Raw genomic sequence first — 16,247 nt, 5'->3', positions numbered from 1 at the left:
ATTGACTTAGACATCGCATTTGACAAATATTTATTTAATTACAGAAATACGCGTAATGACACTACAGGAGTTACACCGTCTAAGAGAATGTTCAACCGTGATATTAGAGTTAAATGGGACTTATTGAGACCGTTGGAGGAGAAGGAGAATAAAATAAACGTTACTTTACCACGAAATAGAACCTTTAATATAGGAGATTTTGTTTGATATAAAGTACAAGGGAATGTGACACGTGGGACAAAGGGACAATTAATTTGAAGGAAAGCGACACTATGCTCCAAGTCTAAACAGAAAAAGGTATTACAAGGAAACCCCTGGACCAATTAAGAAAGAGAGAATGCTATACCATGACTCTCATAAGGACAGAAGTGAGGACAAAAATATTAAAACTAAAGAGTAAACAAAAACCTGTTTATCTAAAAGATTATATAACTTAGAATATTAAACATGTAAAAATAAATTAAATACTAAAACACGAAAAATTAAATTAAATACTAAAACGCAAAAAAAAAATAAATTGGAAAAGGCAAAATAAAAATAAAAACGCTAAAAATATTATCTAACAATCTTGTTGATTTATCATCCTTTTATTATAACATCCAAATTTGATCAATTCTCTGATTATTTATATATCCCAACATCCTATTTGATAATAATAATAATTTTAAAAAATTGATAATAATAACCACTGAGATATGAAGCTTACGATTTAAACAAGTCAACAATTAAGACGACATATGCAACAACTTGACAATCAAAATGATAAATCATTTGGACGACAAGCTTGCTATGACAGCTCAGATGGATTATGGGAAGGCTTTTCAGAAGAAGGGGAATGTTAATCGAGATTGACTTTTTAAATTTTGTTTAACTTAAATTGTTTTTATTTAAAACATGTTAGCCTTTAACTATGTATTTCGTTTGAATTGTTTTTTTATAATACATATATATATATATTCCTTATTTTATATTTATTTTTAGTTTTAAATAAATTTATTATAAATAAAAATCACCACCGGTATCTCTATATAACAAAGGCTATTCGTAATTCTTTTATAAAAACAAATATTATGAAAAATGTATACTCTTGAAAGATCACTTCCACCGATGAAATATCTAAAATCAAAATTAGACACATCTATAAGATGAAATACCTCTTATATAATAGTCGAAAGAGATGAGAAGGGCCATTGATGAAGTTGTGACTCAGATATATGATCTGATACCGAAGAAAAACAAATGAGTGAAGTAATTATATTTTATTTACTAGTTATTTTTTACCAGGATGATTGGAAGATTTTAATAAATATATAAAACAAATTAAAAACCTCTTTTGATTTTACCGAACATACCTGTGGTGACATATATCCTACTTTAAATCTTGTCATCCCATTTTGTTTCTTTAATGGAACATTTAAATTTATTTGACCGCGATTTCATAAACACTATCAGTGCTATTGACAAAATAGAAAATTATAACATAACAAATATTGAAAACATAAATATGAACCATATTAGATCCTAGACTAAAAGTGCAGTTTTTTGAACAATTATCTGCGTCATATAACATAGATACAACAACAGTTAACCCAATAGTACAATCAAATATGGATAGAATCTTTAAACAAAATATCTCATCAATATGTGAGGTTGAAACATATCTTAATGAAAGAATCATTTCTAATGAGCTCGCTAGAATGGTGGAGATTGCATGTGGATCGTTTTCCAGTGTTGTCAAAAATGGCAATTGATATATTGTACATTCAGGGATCTTCGACTTCATGTGAGCGGTTATTCTCAATAGGAACAAATATGATAATGAAGAATAGAATGTCTTTGAAGGAAGAAACTATTAGAAAGACTTTATTCTTACTGGTTATTACCAAATTCGTATGTAACATTGTTATATTTTTTCTGTATTATATTTCGATGTTTATAAAATGAGATCATTGTACATTTTTAGAAAATTCTAATATTAGAATGAAGAAATAATTTAGATATCTTCATAAGCAATTCTATTTCTAGAAATCGGGTATTTTTGGCCAATTTGTTTGGATAACGTTATATGAAATCATTGGGTTTTATTTCGTTTATTTTTTGTAAATTTTGATATGCTAATGTCATTTTTAAACATTCACATCTGTTTATAATTTTTTTATGAGCTATTATTCGATTCGTTTTTTTGTAGGCCCATTGGCAATGGGTTAATCCTGGGAAAAGTGAAAAGTTTTATTATTTGGGTGATATGCTAAAAGCAGATGGTGGTGTAAATTCTGCTGCTGCTGCAAGTGACAGACAAACATGGAAACAGAGAGATGTCGTCTATTCTAACAAATGAAAACGTCTCTCTGAAGTAAAGGGAAAAATTTACGCAAGCTGTGATGAGTTGTTTAGTTTATGGGGCGAAACATGGGCAATGAATGCGGCCCACGAAGTCAAATTCGAAAAAACAGAGATGAGGATGATTAGATTGATGTGTGTGGGGTATTTCTGAGAGAAAGAAAAACTAGCAAGAATGGGTAGAGAAGTGATTAGAGTGGTAAGACGAAGAAATAGACTAAGATGGTCTGGGCATGTGGAACGTAAGAGAAAAGATGACTGGACAAAGAGATGCACCTTGATGGAAAATAGGAGGATTAAGACCTAGAGGAAGGCTCAATAGACGTGGATAAAGTTGATAGTGGCGGATATGAGAAAAATGAATCTTACGAAAGAAAATCAGAGGGAAAACTGGCCAACCTGGAAATCGCCATTAAACGGTGAAGATTTATTAACAAAAGGAGGCAATTTTTAATTTGCATTCCGAACGTATATTTTTTTTCAATGTGGTAAAAATAGTATTAATTCTTTAAAGTATAAAAATAATTTTATTTGAGAATTATTTTATGAATGATTACGAAAAGCAATGTTTCTCTTGCTTCTATGGACGCTTCATCACTGATACAAATACTATTCCAAATGGATTGTGATTTGGACTAAATATACTATTGGCTAGGTATAAAAAATATTTGATTTGAATGATTTGTACTTGTGGATAGACGAATACAAAAATATTAACACATTTGTATTATAAATATATAAATGGTAATGTAGTAAAACAGTCTTGCAAGGGTGGCCTGATTGCCAAATAATTTAATTTCATAAATAACATTATAATGAAAAACGGTATTGAAGAATATTAAATTATATTTTTAGTTTGAATTTGAGATATAATTCCTAATTCTATTTATAAAAATCTCGAGGCTTCAGTAGCGAGCTAAGCCATAGCCAAGGCTGACGATCTACCACCGGGTCATAGGGCTGGCTAATTTAACATACTCTAGAGTGAAATATAACTATAATATTTCATTTTAAAAATTGGAATAATTCCTTTAGATTCGATGAAGAATCTGTAGAATTTTTATTTGATATTTATCTTTTAGATTATTAAAACATCCTTCGTATTATATCTTAATCCACCTTATTGATTGATTTATGACAATCGATACTAAATTATTGAGCTAAACCGAATCATATACTGCCATTGAGTGGGAAGATAATGTCAACTGTGTGTGAGCTACTAGTTGAAGAGTTTATTATGCCACCTTATCGATTTTATACCCTAATGTGCAAAAAGAATTGGAAATTAATTATCTATTTCTATTGTGCCATTCAATGATCAAAAATTATTCCTTTGGCATACTCCTAAAACATAAGCAAAGGTTTCAAACTCGCGATCACAAAGTCTGTAACTATGGTATTTACATTGGAGTGCAACAGAAGAGCTCTTATCGCATTCACAATTCTATTCATATCGATTGTAGCGAATAATTAGCAAATAAAGTACCTCCTTGCTCGAGGTTAGGCAATTTGGTCCACTTTTAGAATTCACGATTCCTTTATGATTAATATCGTCATTGAATGTTTAAATTTTGTGTTATCGTTTTTTTCCTTAAATAACTGCTTATCAAAAAAATTAGTCAGTTTAAACTTATCTATATCAAATTGAAAATACTTATACTTCATAAGATTTTTCTAAAAAATTATTAAATTATATCATTCTATTTTTAAAAAAATGTTTTAACAATATTAATATTAAAACAATGAATCGAAAACTTAATTTAATAATAAGAAAAAGGAATAAAATAAATAAATTTTAAGGAAATATATTTTTGAGATCAAATCATTTTATTAATTTTAAAAAATTTATAAAATTTTAAAAACAAAGGAATATGCTTTGATATTTTTTAAAAAATGTAAAGGATAAAAAGGTCATCAATGAGCTCCGATGAAACCTAGATACTTGTTGGAGCTATTTGGGAAGATTGTAAAATTTTAATATGAACATTTAATCCGAGAATGTTTTTTTTACTTAAAATCTCTTAAAAAAATTGTAGCCTAGAAAGACCTAAGGACCCATTGGTAGAAGTCCTTTACCATCAGACAGGGATTGGTAAACTGGCTCAGGGTTATTTGAATAATTAGTCAAATCCAATTTATTCGAGATTATTAACTCATCTCTGCGGCGACTGACGCCCTTTAGAATATAAGCAAGCTAAGCCATATGTAGTCAGGCTTTTTCCCAAACCCTTTGCATTTATGAGGTAGACATATGTTACAGCTAGTCTCTACACCTTGTTATTCACAACTCCTAATCTGATAGCAACAAGATTGGCCCTTGGAACTTCTAGCCATTCAATGTCCGAGTTTTGTCCCAAATATGAGAATGAGAGTGTTGCACCAATTTCTTTAAGTTAGCCTGAAGGGGATTGAGAAAGTCTCTTACATATTTTTCCTCCATGATTCACAGGCAGTTTCAAATAGACTTTCTTTTCCTCACAAGCTTGCTAATAATCTTCTCTCACTGAAAACGGGATTAAAAGAAGGACAAAGATACTATGAGAGGGAGAAATCCCAAGTTGACTCGTTTGATGGGAAGTTTGACTATGGCTCAATTAAACTTGGAGAAATGTATGTTAAGAAAAACTTTTATGAAGTTTTAGAATTTAACATTTAGGGGGGAAAGAAATGGAAGCATGTAAAATTTTTGCAAACCTTAGCGATTTCATGATCAAATACATTGATTGATGGTCAGAATATTTCATATTATGGCTTCCAATTTGGTGGGCAAAAAGTTGCTTTCATGCAAGTTATTATGGGAATCGCATTATTTAATAGAGACCCTAATAAGAAGATTAACTCCAAAACTTAAAAGCTGTTACATTTGTCAGTTGGGTATCCATTTAAAAAACATAACTCTGTTTTATCTTTATTTAATACAAAGACCTATAGCTTTTCATTTTTAACTATGAAATCGATCGCTTACAGGTCCACCGTCCAACCAAAAGGTTAAGGTCTAAACTTATTAAAAACGATATCATAAATATCTAGGCAAACGAGAAGGTGGCTTAAAGAATCACCTTGTTGAATATCCTCCTTCGAATTCAAAACCTTATCCCCAAATAGTAAAAAGGAACTTGGCCCATAACAAGAATATATATAATTGGAATAGTCAGGAAATCTTTCAAAGAATTTCGAGAAGGCACGTCTATACAATGTATTTTTAAAGTCAATTTCCATAATACTGAATTTGAAGGAGGATTTACAATGTAATTTCGGAGGAAATAGTCAACTGCCTAGCACCCTCTTTGACCCTAACTCTATTGGTAATCTTTGCCTCGAATCTTTATTACCCCACTTTGACCCCAATGCCAACTTGGTAATCTTTGCCTTGAATCTTTATTAGATTCATGATTAACTTGTCTGTTAATTTATGGAAGAAAGAACAACTGCTATAAGCCTCATATTACTATCTGATTTCGATAATGCAATGACCCCTCCCTCGTAGAAGATAGGTGTTATTGGAAGGTTTCATTAATTATTCTATTAAAAAGAGTTAATTGTTTATAAAAGGTTCAAAATTAGGATTTTTAAGGGTAGGTATTGGTAAAAAAAAATTAATAGGGTCGATATGAAGTTAAATCTTTTTTGGCTGCAAAAAATTGACAAAAAATAGCTTAAAAATAAAATTAAATGTTAAAATATATTGCTAATTGGCTCAAAAATGCTATAGTATAAAAAAATCCATACCCATTTTCTCCAAAACAAAGGTTTTAGTTGTTTTAAATAAATTGGACATGCTAGGTGAAAAATCATTTGCCATCAATCGTGCTGTCGTCTTTTCGCATATCGCTGTCGTAATCGTCGTCTATTTTGCTAGTGAAACTTTTCTCGTAATCGCTTAATTCTCGACTACCTTAATAAATTTTTCCGCGATATAATGTATATTATGATTAAACCAGAGTTTTTAATTAAATATAGTTAACGAGATTAATGGTCAGACCTGTTCTAATTAATGAAAATGCCTAATTTTTCCAAATATAATTTTATAGTCAGTCTAACTATGAAATACGCTCTAAAATGCAACCTAAATACAATATCTGAATCGTTGGGTATCTACAGCGTTGACCACTAAGGGCTTACAAATCAGAGGTCTTCAAGTGCTGGGCCAGCGCGCGGTAATATTCTATTTTCTAGCAGGCTAGGTTTTTGAAAATTTTTTAATTGAAATTTAGCTTATTTAAAACAGTTGCTAACTTAAAATTTTCTTCTAATAATAATAAATTCAGTATTGTAAACAAATTGAGTGCCTATATACCAGAGTTGTTAAAAGATACTTTTTAAATGGATCTAGATACAGATACATCGTCTAAAAATTTATCTAGATACAGATACAGCTTCTAAGAAGTTATCTTGATACAGATACTATTTAAAATGTATCTAGGTACAGATACATTTTTTATTATACTCTTAGATAAGGTTTGAATAAACCTAAATTAGGATTCTATTGTGAAAATTCATGAAATGATCTAAAAGATTTATTGACTCGATATCACATTTATCAAAATACGATTTTTAGATATTAATATGATATATGATTAATATAAATAATTATTATATATCTTTAATAAAATAATATAATATATGATTAAAAATAATTATTAGATTTCAGTAATAAAATATTTTCAAAATTTTGGTTTAAAACTTCCTCGTTTATCTGTAAAGACATTTTTAACTATGCTAAAAAGTCTTTCAACAGGGGCGCTGGAAGGGATTGTGGTGTTATATTTAATGAATAACATTTTTATATCAGGATATTGTTTAAAAATATTAAAATCTCGGCATTCATTTTTGAAAAAACTATTTAAAATTTGTTGATTATCAGAATTTAAATCATTAACAATCATATCTCCTGCTGTGGGATACTCAAAAAAATCGGATATTAAATTATGGGTTTTTTTTTCACAGGTTAATTTGCACTCATTTGAAGACTTTGATAATTCCTCAACTAATATTTGTATTGTTTTTTTTATTAAAATTTTCCATTTGCAACTATGTCCAATCTAGTTTAAAAAAAGGATGAAGCATAGTTGCCAAAATATTTTCATCTTCAAAAATTGTCCCAATAAACCTAGAATTATACGTGATAAAAGCGTTTTCGCCCTCTGGTTGTGGATACAACAGAGCTACGCTAGGTTTTCCTCAAAAATCCATCAAACTGGATAGTTAATTAAGGGGAGAAAAAATGAGGAGCCCTTCACACGTTTGTGGGCAAGCCGCACGTACTTGTACGCGCAACAGTCCGAGAACTGTTTCTAAACGTCTATAGGCTAATAGACAAAAAGAAATGGGCAAAACAAAAGCCTATACCCAAGAACTGCAAAAATAACTTAATTACTTTAAGAGAGGGTGGTGGCTAAGTTTAAGTTTAACATCTTTTATGTAAGCCTTGATAACTACTATCAATAATTGAGAATGTGTTCATATCAATTGAAATTAGAATTTATTCATGAAAATAAGAAAAAGCTAATGGGTTTACCGCAAATTGTTTAAACAGGTGAATTATTAAATACTGATTAATTTATTATTAATTTACCTATCTTCAATCCCTTTAAGTAAGGCATTTAAGAGTGGTAAACAAAATTTCAGGTTCATTTGTTTAAAATTTTTCAATTAAATAATGAGCTGGGAAATAGTTGCACAGTAATAAGCTGTGAACATATATTTATCTCCCTGCAGGATATCAAGTGAACTTGCTACCGGTTTCATTATGAACTAAAAATTAACATTTCTTAAAACTGCTCAAATAATTTGTTTGTAATTAAATTATTATACAAATTTAAATGTTAGCTATACCGGCGATTAGGCCTAAAACGAATTATTTGTTATTTGATATTCGATTCGTATTTTATTTGATTCGAAATATCGAATCGAATATGAATAATGAGGAAAATTATTCGTATTATTCGAAATTATTTATATATAAATATTCGTAATTATTCGCAAATATTTTATTGCAAGTAAAATAAAAAGAAGTAATTAAATTTTCCTAGTGGATATCATTTGGTTTTATTTTATTTCCTATTATCAAATCATAACAAGTTATATTTGCTGAAAAAGTTTAATGGAAGAAAGGGAAAAGCTTCAAAGTAAAATATAATTATTTTATTTTGATTGTTTCTCTTTAATCATTTTTGATGTTATGAACAAGTCAAAACATTTTTATAAAGTGTGCCTCTTTCCCATATTCTCGAGCTCCTGGCAAATAAATAACTAAATTTTTTTGACTAGTTCTTATTATTTGATAGGAAAATCCTTTTCCCATTTAGTAACCTTATTTTTGGCAAATTTTAAAGATAATCTAATTCAGATAGTGCATTATAATATCTTCATCCTCTATTACATTGTCATAATCACCTCTAAAAATTATATTAATAATTAAATAAAGGAAATTTATGCTACTAAAGTATTTTAATAAATAAAATCTATAATGAAATACTTTCTAAAATTTTGTTATATTTTATATGCAAAAATGACAATTAGTTTAGAGAATCCTTAAAAGTGTCATCTTTAAACATTTGTAAAATTTTTTTTGCAAAATATTTTATAAGCTTTAGAAATTTTTTTGAATCGAATCGAATATTCGACGAATCGAAACGAATATTGATTTTATTATTCGTACGAATACGAATAGCGCAATTATTCGATTCGTTTTTTTGTAGGCCTACCGGCGATAGGGACTTCAACAATCTGCTGTTGTGCATATTAACGAGGGTTCTATTAGACTTTATATTGATTTCTTTCTTTTTATTCTCCCATCTTTGGGAGATTCTAGCAACCACTGTCTGCCGGCAATTATATTTTTTGTGGAGCTAATGTTTTGATCATTTTTATGAATTTCAACAATTGAAAATGGCCGAATGCTATCTAAAATAAAATCAGTTATTAAATCATCTAAAGTGGTTTGGAAGTCTGAGGTCTCTTGGAAAAAAATCAATGGACGATGAGTCTAGTCCAATATTTTCTTATAGTTTTTTTCTCCTTCCCCTTTTTTATTTGGATTAAGAGTGTTTGATGTTTTCTCTTAAAATTTAAAATTGTAAACATTTATTTAGTATCTATATCCTTAAATATTTTACAATGTTACAAGTTGAGATAATGCTAACTGAAATTTGTATATTTTTTGGTAGACATGGCAAACATTTTACTAACATGTTTTCTTTATTTTGAGATATTATTTTAAAATATGGTCTATAAATTGTCCATAGAAGAATGTCGTCATTTTCGTCATCAATATTAATCTTAAAAATTAATATAATAGAATAAAATTAAATACCAATTCCATTGCTATTAAAAATGGAAAATTCCTTGAGATGAATTGTAATATCAGAATTTGCTTGTTATTGATAACTAGGACATAATATTTAATTAATATTTATATATTCTTTTTATATATAAGTTTGAATATTTTACATATATATAATTTTTTAATATATATATTAATATTAAGTTATATGCTCATATGAAATAAAATAAATTTTACATTCAAGTATTTTTAATTATAGTATGAAAAAGAGATAAATAGAAGTATATCAAAATGTATCTTAAAAAGTATCTAAAAACAGATACCTCTAAAATAATAACTATATACAGATACTTTAATCAAAAATCTATCTAGATACAGATTCCACATTTTTATATCTAGATACTTTAACAACTCTGCTATATACATTAAAATATTGTTTATTTTCATTATACAATAAATTTTTGGATAGGGTTTTGAGAAAATTTTATGAAATTTATTATTGGCTTTGGAATTTTTTTTAATAATAAATATGGGCCGGGTCTGTACCTAAAGATTTATTTACTGCGGGACAGGACCGTGCTGATCAAAAAATTAAGGCCAATTATGGTCTCTGATAAAAATAAGAAATTTGTAAGGAAAAAATCAAAATACGATATAAAATTTCAAAATTTCATGATATTATTACACCTATTAGATACAAACAATGATACTTTTTCCATATTATAATTTTTTTAAACATTCATTATAGATTACACCTAAGAAATAAAATTTGTATTATTGGCATTCGATTCGTATTTTCGAAACGAATAATTGTGTTATTCGTATTAGTATAAAAAATAAAAACAATATTCGATTTGATTGGTCGAATATTTGATTCGAAAATTTATTTCCATAAAAATATTTCCAAAAATTAATACAATTAAAAATAAGTGCTATATAGATGTGGAAAAAAAATAAAATATAAAGTCTTGCAAGGAACATGTCAAATATTTATGAATAATTTCAAATATTTACAATTTCGAATAATACTAATAATCTTAAATTATACAAATAATTTTAAAATAAATGAATAATTTTATTTTATACGAATTAATTTCAAATAATAGATAAAAAAATTATTCGACAAATAATATTCATATTCGATTAGAAAATTCGAATCGAATAAAATTGAATAATTCATTCTAGGTATACAATGAATAACACGTTTGACAAGATGTGTGGCGACGACAAACTTTATACAATTGTCTTATCTATTAGTAATTAAAGCATTTCCAAATGTTTCAATTAGTAAGAAAAGCCAACTATGCGATACTGTAAATGTAACGACTTTCTAAAGGGATTTTTATAAACGTCTTAGTCAGGGCTGTAAACCCGAACTCTCAAATTTTACTGAACCAGAACCCCGAACCTTTTTTTAAATGTAGCAAGGTTCAAGAATTTTTTTAAAATTTTTATTTATTTTATTTTTCTATTAAAAATTTATTTTATTTAATATATTTTTTAAAATTATAAAAAATTTGAACAGTATTATAAAATAAATATTAAAAAATAACATGTAATATCGAATGTTGTTAAACTCGTTTTGATTCAATTTTTAAAAACGGCTGGAATATTTTGCTAATAGATGTCTAGACATTTGTGCCATCTATGAGCAAAATCTACAGGCTTACACGTAATATTTTTCAGGATAAAATATTGTCGCCGTTTTTAAAAATCGGTTCAAATCGAGCAGTTTACCAACACTAAAAATATTTATATAATAAAAAAATATATTAAATATTTAAAACATAATTGTTAACTCGTTGGCATACCCCTAGACGAGTTGCTATTTTTATTATTTTCAATATTAAAAACATTTTTCGTGGAATCGTTTTTTTATATTAGATTATTCATTTTATGTAAACTTACGATTCTAAAATTTTTATGGACATAGAGCCCTGAACCTGGTTTAGAGATTTTTCACTGGACCCAAACCGGAACTTGAATCATTTTTTAGGAGGGTTCACTGCCCTGGTCTTAGTTATCTCCTAAAAAAATTTGAGCAATGACTTCTTATCATCTAAATTAACTCTATTCGATATTTCAAGAATTTATGACAGTGACATTAATAAAATGACTAAAAATGAGTCGCCACCATTTTTTTAACTTATATATTTATTAAAATATACAACCCTGAAAATTATGGATTATGAATTTTGCAATATGTAAAAAAAAATTCTATACAAAATAAAATCTGAAAATAGTTTTTAAAAAAAAATCGAATTATTGGCTTTTCATATTACGAATAAATTTATGAATAGAATACAAATATTTTAGATAATTTTCAGATTATTGTCTATTAAATAGGTGCCAATATTTACCGTTTTTTAGATCGGGCTGATAAGATCCGGTTTGGATTTTGGTTCAGTTAAATATCTCTGAACCAGGTTCAGGCTCAGGGTTTGTGGTCCAGAAATAATAAAAGTAACAGAAACATCAGTTTTTTATCAACTTTATTTTTACTATATTTAGCCCATACCATAAAAATAATTTATTCCTATATGCGAATTATAATTATATCATCTAAAATCGAAATGTTAAAATTAAAATTTGAATTTTTCATACCTAACATTGGCAGTTCACTGTACCTGCATTTAATAAAACTATTTTACTTTGTGATTATGATTTTACTTTGGTCTTACATCTAATTTAATCATCCAAGAAACAATAATAAATATTTAAAAAATATAAATAATAGATTACCTGTTATAAAAAAAGTTAAAATATGCTGGAAAATTTTTACATAAAATGGAGTACTCTAAAAAATAAAAAGGATTTCACCCAAAATAATTTTCACCAAAAAATGTTTTTATAATGAAATAAAAAAATTGTGATAATTTATATGTTTTTTTATAATTGAATTTTAATAGTTTTATATATGTCAGAGACCTGCAGGCCCAGCCCTAAGCCCTGGTACCCAGGCCGAACCGTATTTTAATTTTTAAAATATGACTGGGCCGGGCTTTTTTTAAATACCCGGCCGGGCCTGAAAATTTTTTTTAAAAATACCCGGGCCGGGCCGTAAAATTTAAAAAAATTTTTTATACAACATGAATTATTATATTCGTCAATTAGATATGGTTATAATGATTATATATAGTTATGATTAATATAATGTTGGGTTGCCATGGAATAAACAAGCAAAGGATTAAATACATTATTATATAATATATAATATATTTTATATTTTTTATTAATTAAAATAACATTTTTATTTTTTTTATAAATACATAGTATATTCTCAAAATATTATTTACACAAATTTTTTATAGTATCAATTTGTAATATACTAAATATGTGTTTAGAATAAAAAAAACTATGTAGTGTTGTTAAACGGCTCGTTTAGTATTTTATCCAGAAAAATATTATGCAAGCCTGAAAATTTTGTTCATAGAAGGAGCAAAGGTTTAGACATATAGTATCGAAATTTCGAGGCTTTCTTAATATATTCTTTATAATAAATAAAAATTTAATATTTAAAAAGAGTTATTGAACCCTGAACTATGAATTAAAAAAAGTTCGGGCTCTGCAAAATATTGATGGTTCGAAGGATTCTGGGGTTTAGGTTCACAGTCTTGTTTTGAAGTAAAAAAATTTAAATATAATATATGATTTTTCTTAGACTGATTAATTTAAATATAATATAATATGGCAATAAAATTAATAATTATTTATAAGTAATTGTATAAAATTTTATCAAGTTTTATTCATTATTTTAAAAAGGCCAACAAAAGTTTAAAAAAATTTCTTAGACTCTTTTAAATTTATAAGTTCCTTTTAATTTTGACTAATTTAAAGATAAATGAACGTAAAATAAATTTAAATTATATTTTGCTGAACGAGAATTTGTATTATTTTTCATTCAATGAAATTTTATAAGACGGGTAAAAACTGTTGTTATACGGAAGTTTTTTTTGTTCGCAAAAATTATTTTTAAAAAGAGAAAATATATATTATAATTTTAAAATTGCAAATTTATATTCATAAAATATCAGAGTTGTTAGTTAAAGGATCTAGATACGAGATCTAGATCCTGTATCTAGATATAAAAATATCGCACATGTATCTGTATCTAGATAGATTTTTGATTAAAATATCTGTATCTATGATATTATTTTAGACGATGTATCTGTATCTAGATCCATTTAAAAAGTATCTTTTAACAACTCTGTAAAATATACATAATTTATTTCCGTGATTCACGGGAAATTTATGTTCACGTCTGGTTAAATTTTGGGGAAGCCCGTCACCCTAATAAATTAAAAATTATTCACACACACGATTGTCGTGTCATGGTTAATTTCCCGGTCCGTGCCTATCTCTAGTTCAAAGAAAATAAAGATCAATCTAATTGATTATCGGATCGATTTTACATGAATATATCAGAAAATATCGGTTATTTAATTTATCAATCGGTGCATACTTATAATTTATAAAATGTGTTTTGGTTCGTATAAATTTTAAAATTGGGTTTCGGAATTATTCGACTAGATATCGTATTATTTGATTTAATTTTCAGGAAGCCAAATAATAATTTGGAAAATGTAAAGGATCATTCAGCATTCATGTTTGACTATCTCTTTAAAACAAATTATAAAATAGAGCCAATATATATAAGTAAATTTTCTAAAGCTGAGTAGAGCTTGATGGAATATTTTTTTAAATCCAGACCAAGTCTATGAATTAACTGCTGCAGGTCTTAAAAAATGGGATTCATATATGTGCCATATGGTTATATATAGTAGTTGCTATAATTATTGAGAAACTATTTTTATAGTAAATCTTGGACAAGTGATGTTCCTAATTAAATATTAATTTTTGGAAGTAGAAAAAATGCCCCTGATAGAAGGCATGAATCCAATACCGCTAATTCAAGAATAATTTTCATTACATTGGTCATGATATTACCTGATGCCTCTATATTTCCGTCAGTTTCCGTTAACGACATCTTATTCATTTTTGATGTAGTACTTGAATTGAGGTCGCGGTTGGAGGCCGAGGAGATGGAGAGCAATCGCTTGGTCTGAACTGGTTGTGGGTTTCGTTCGGAGACCCTATCCGAAGGAGTTTTGGTGGGGTCATCACCGCGGCGCGAGAAAAGCCCCCAAAACAGTCTGTCATCTTTGCGGTCTCGCGAGGTGGCAGTGATTGTAGAATTGGATGTAGCCGCATTCAAATCTTTGTTCGTGATAGCTATTGTAGAGGAAGGGAGGATGGGCCAATCGGCGGAGATCTGGCGGAAAATATCGGAGCCAACCGTGTCCGTGTAGTCAGGTCGATCATAGTGGTAGTAAAGATCCTCATTGCGACCAAAACTTTGTGGGTTCAGAGAGGAGGCGGATGATTGTAGAGGTAGTTCCCCGTTAGGTTGGAACGATGAGTCGGGCTGGAGGAATGCATTCATATCCACGGATTTTTTGGCTTTATTGACGGGAGACGGATGAATGGTCGGCTTGTTGAAACGGGTTTTGCTTTTTTAAGGTATATATTTGTATTGTATATAATGAATATGAGTAAAACTTCCATATAAAATGATCTATGAATGATAAATGTTTTTGGTCACCTTAAAGTGGAGATACATTATAGGGAATTTTTGAGAATTAAATTATTTTTCTAATCAGATTCCCAAAAATGATAAAATAGGTATATCCTATTCGCATAGCCTTTAAAACTTAAAATGTTATTTTTTCAATATTGAGTTAATTAACGAAATCTAGAGGTGCACGTAATATTTTTTGGCTAAAATATTGTGTTAGCTGCTTTTAAAATCGAGCCGTTTAACCACACCAGTGAATCCAGTATTTTTAAGTCGTTTTAAAGCTCGTCGCATTGGATGAATATTTCCTGGAGAATTCAGGAATCAAACTGATGCATTCCAATTTTTCTTCTTATAGCATAGTATAAGCATAAGATATTCTATTGATAACATTATTAATTTTCAAAAATATCGTTTGATTTTTTTGGGTGTTAATAAAAAGCGTGCATAATAATATTGCGTGAAAATTTAAATACTTTTGTTAAGAATTTTTGAAAAAGGTGAGAGCGCTATAGTCAAGAATATTGAGTATTTTTTTAATCAAATTTTAACATTTTTGATCTTCCTTTTCTAAAAACCGACTATAATATTATGTTAACTACACACTTTTGATAGGAATATCTCCGGTAAAGCTAATGCTCAATCTATACACGAAGTAGGATTTACCAAAGCCGCAAAAAGATAAAGGACAAAATCATTTCTTGGTAGTCCCGAAGAAAAGGAAAATAGAAGTAAGGGAGCCCGTTTGTATAAAAATCATAATAAAAATATATTTTGAGAAAAAGGCATTATTAAAAAAAGGGAAATGATTTATTGTTTCAAGTAAGGTCAGTGAAAGGTTCCATAAGAATAAACTTGGACCAGATTAGAAAAAAAGACACCAGATTCAATAATGAAGAGAACCAGGTGTAATGGAAATAATAAAAAAGAGGTAGGCAATGAATGACGAACTAAATAACACTATACACCTAAACTAGATAAGAAAAATAAAACATGAAAGCATATATCTAAACTACATATAACAATATAACATGAAAGACAAATATC

At 28.0% G+C, this 16,247-nt stretch overlaps 1 protein-coding gene across 3 annotated transcripts in view; it reads right to left on the bottom strand.

Annotated features, from left to right (window-relative positions):
- Positions 1–16,247, bottom strand: part of LOC135922693 (solute carrier family 53 member 1-like) — a 91,642-nt gene that overhangs the window by 11,467 nt on the left and 63,928 nt on the right. For 2 of the 3 annotated variants that reach the window (XM_065457128.1, XM_065457127.1), the window contains exons 16-17: positions 14,573–15,135; positions 6,070–6,235 (exon numbers count right to left, since the gene is read on the bottom strand). In XM_065457128.1, the coding sequence (XP_065313200.1) occupies positions 6,132–6,235; positions 14,573–15,135 (667 nt within the window). In that variant the 3' untranslated portion in view covers positions 6,070–6,131. Of the gene's footprint in view, positions 1–1,373; positions 1,455–6,069; positions 6,236–14,572; positions 15,136–16,247 lie in introns of those variants that run through there. The other variant, XM_065457129.1, reaches the window with a different exon arrangement.

This window comes from Gordionus sp. m RMFG-2023, chromosome 1, assembly GCF_954871325.1.
Source record: "Gordionus sp. m RMFG-2023 chromosome 1, tfGorSpeb1-WG-v2, whole genome shotgun sequence".
Lineage (NCBI taxonomy): Eukaryota > Metazoa > Nematomorpha > Gordioida > Chordodea > Parachordodidae > Gordionus > Gordionus sp. m RMFG-2023.
The sequence above is the reverse complement of the archived record's forward strand: the minus strand, read 5'-3'. Positions and strand labels throughout refer to the sequence as shown.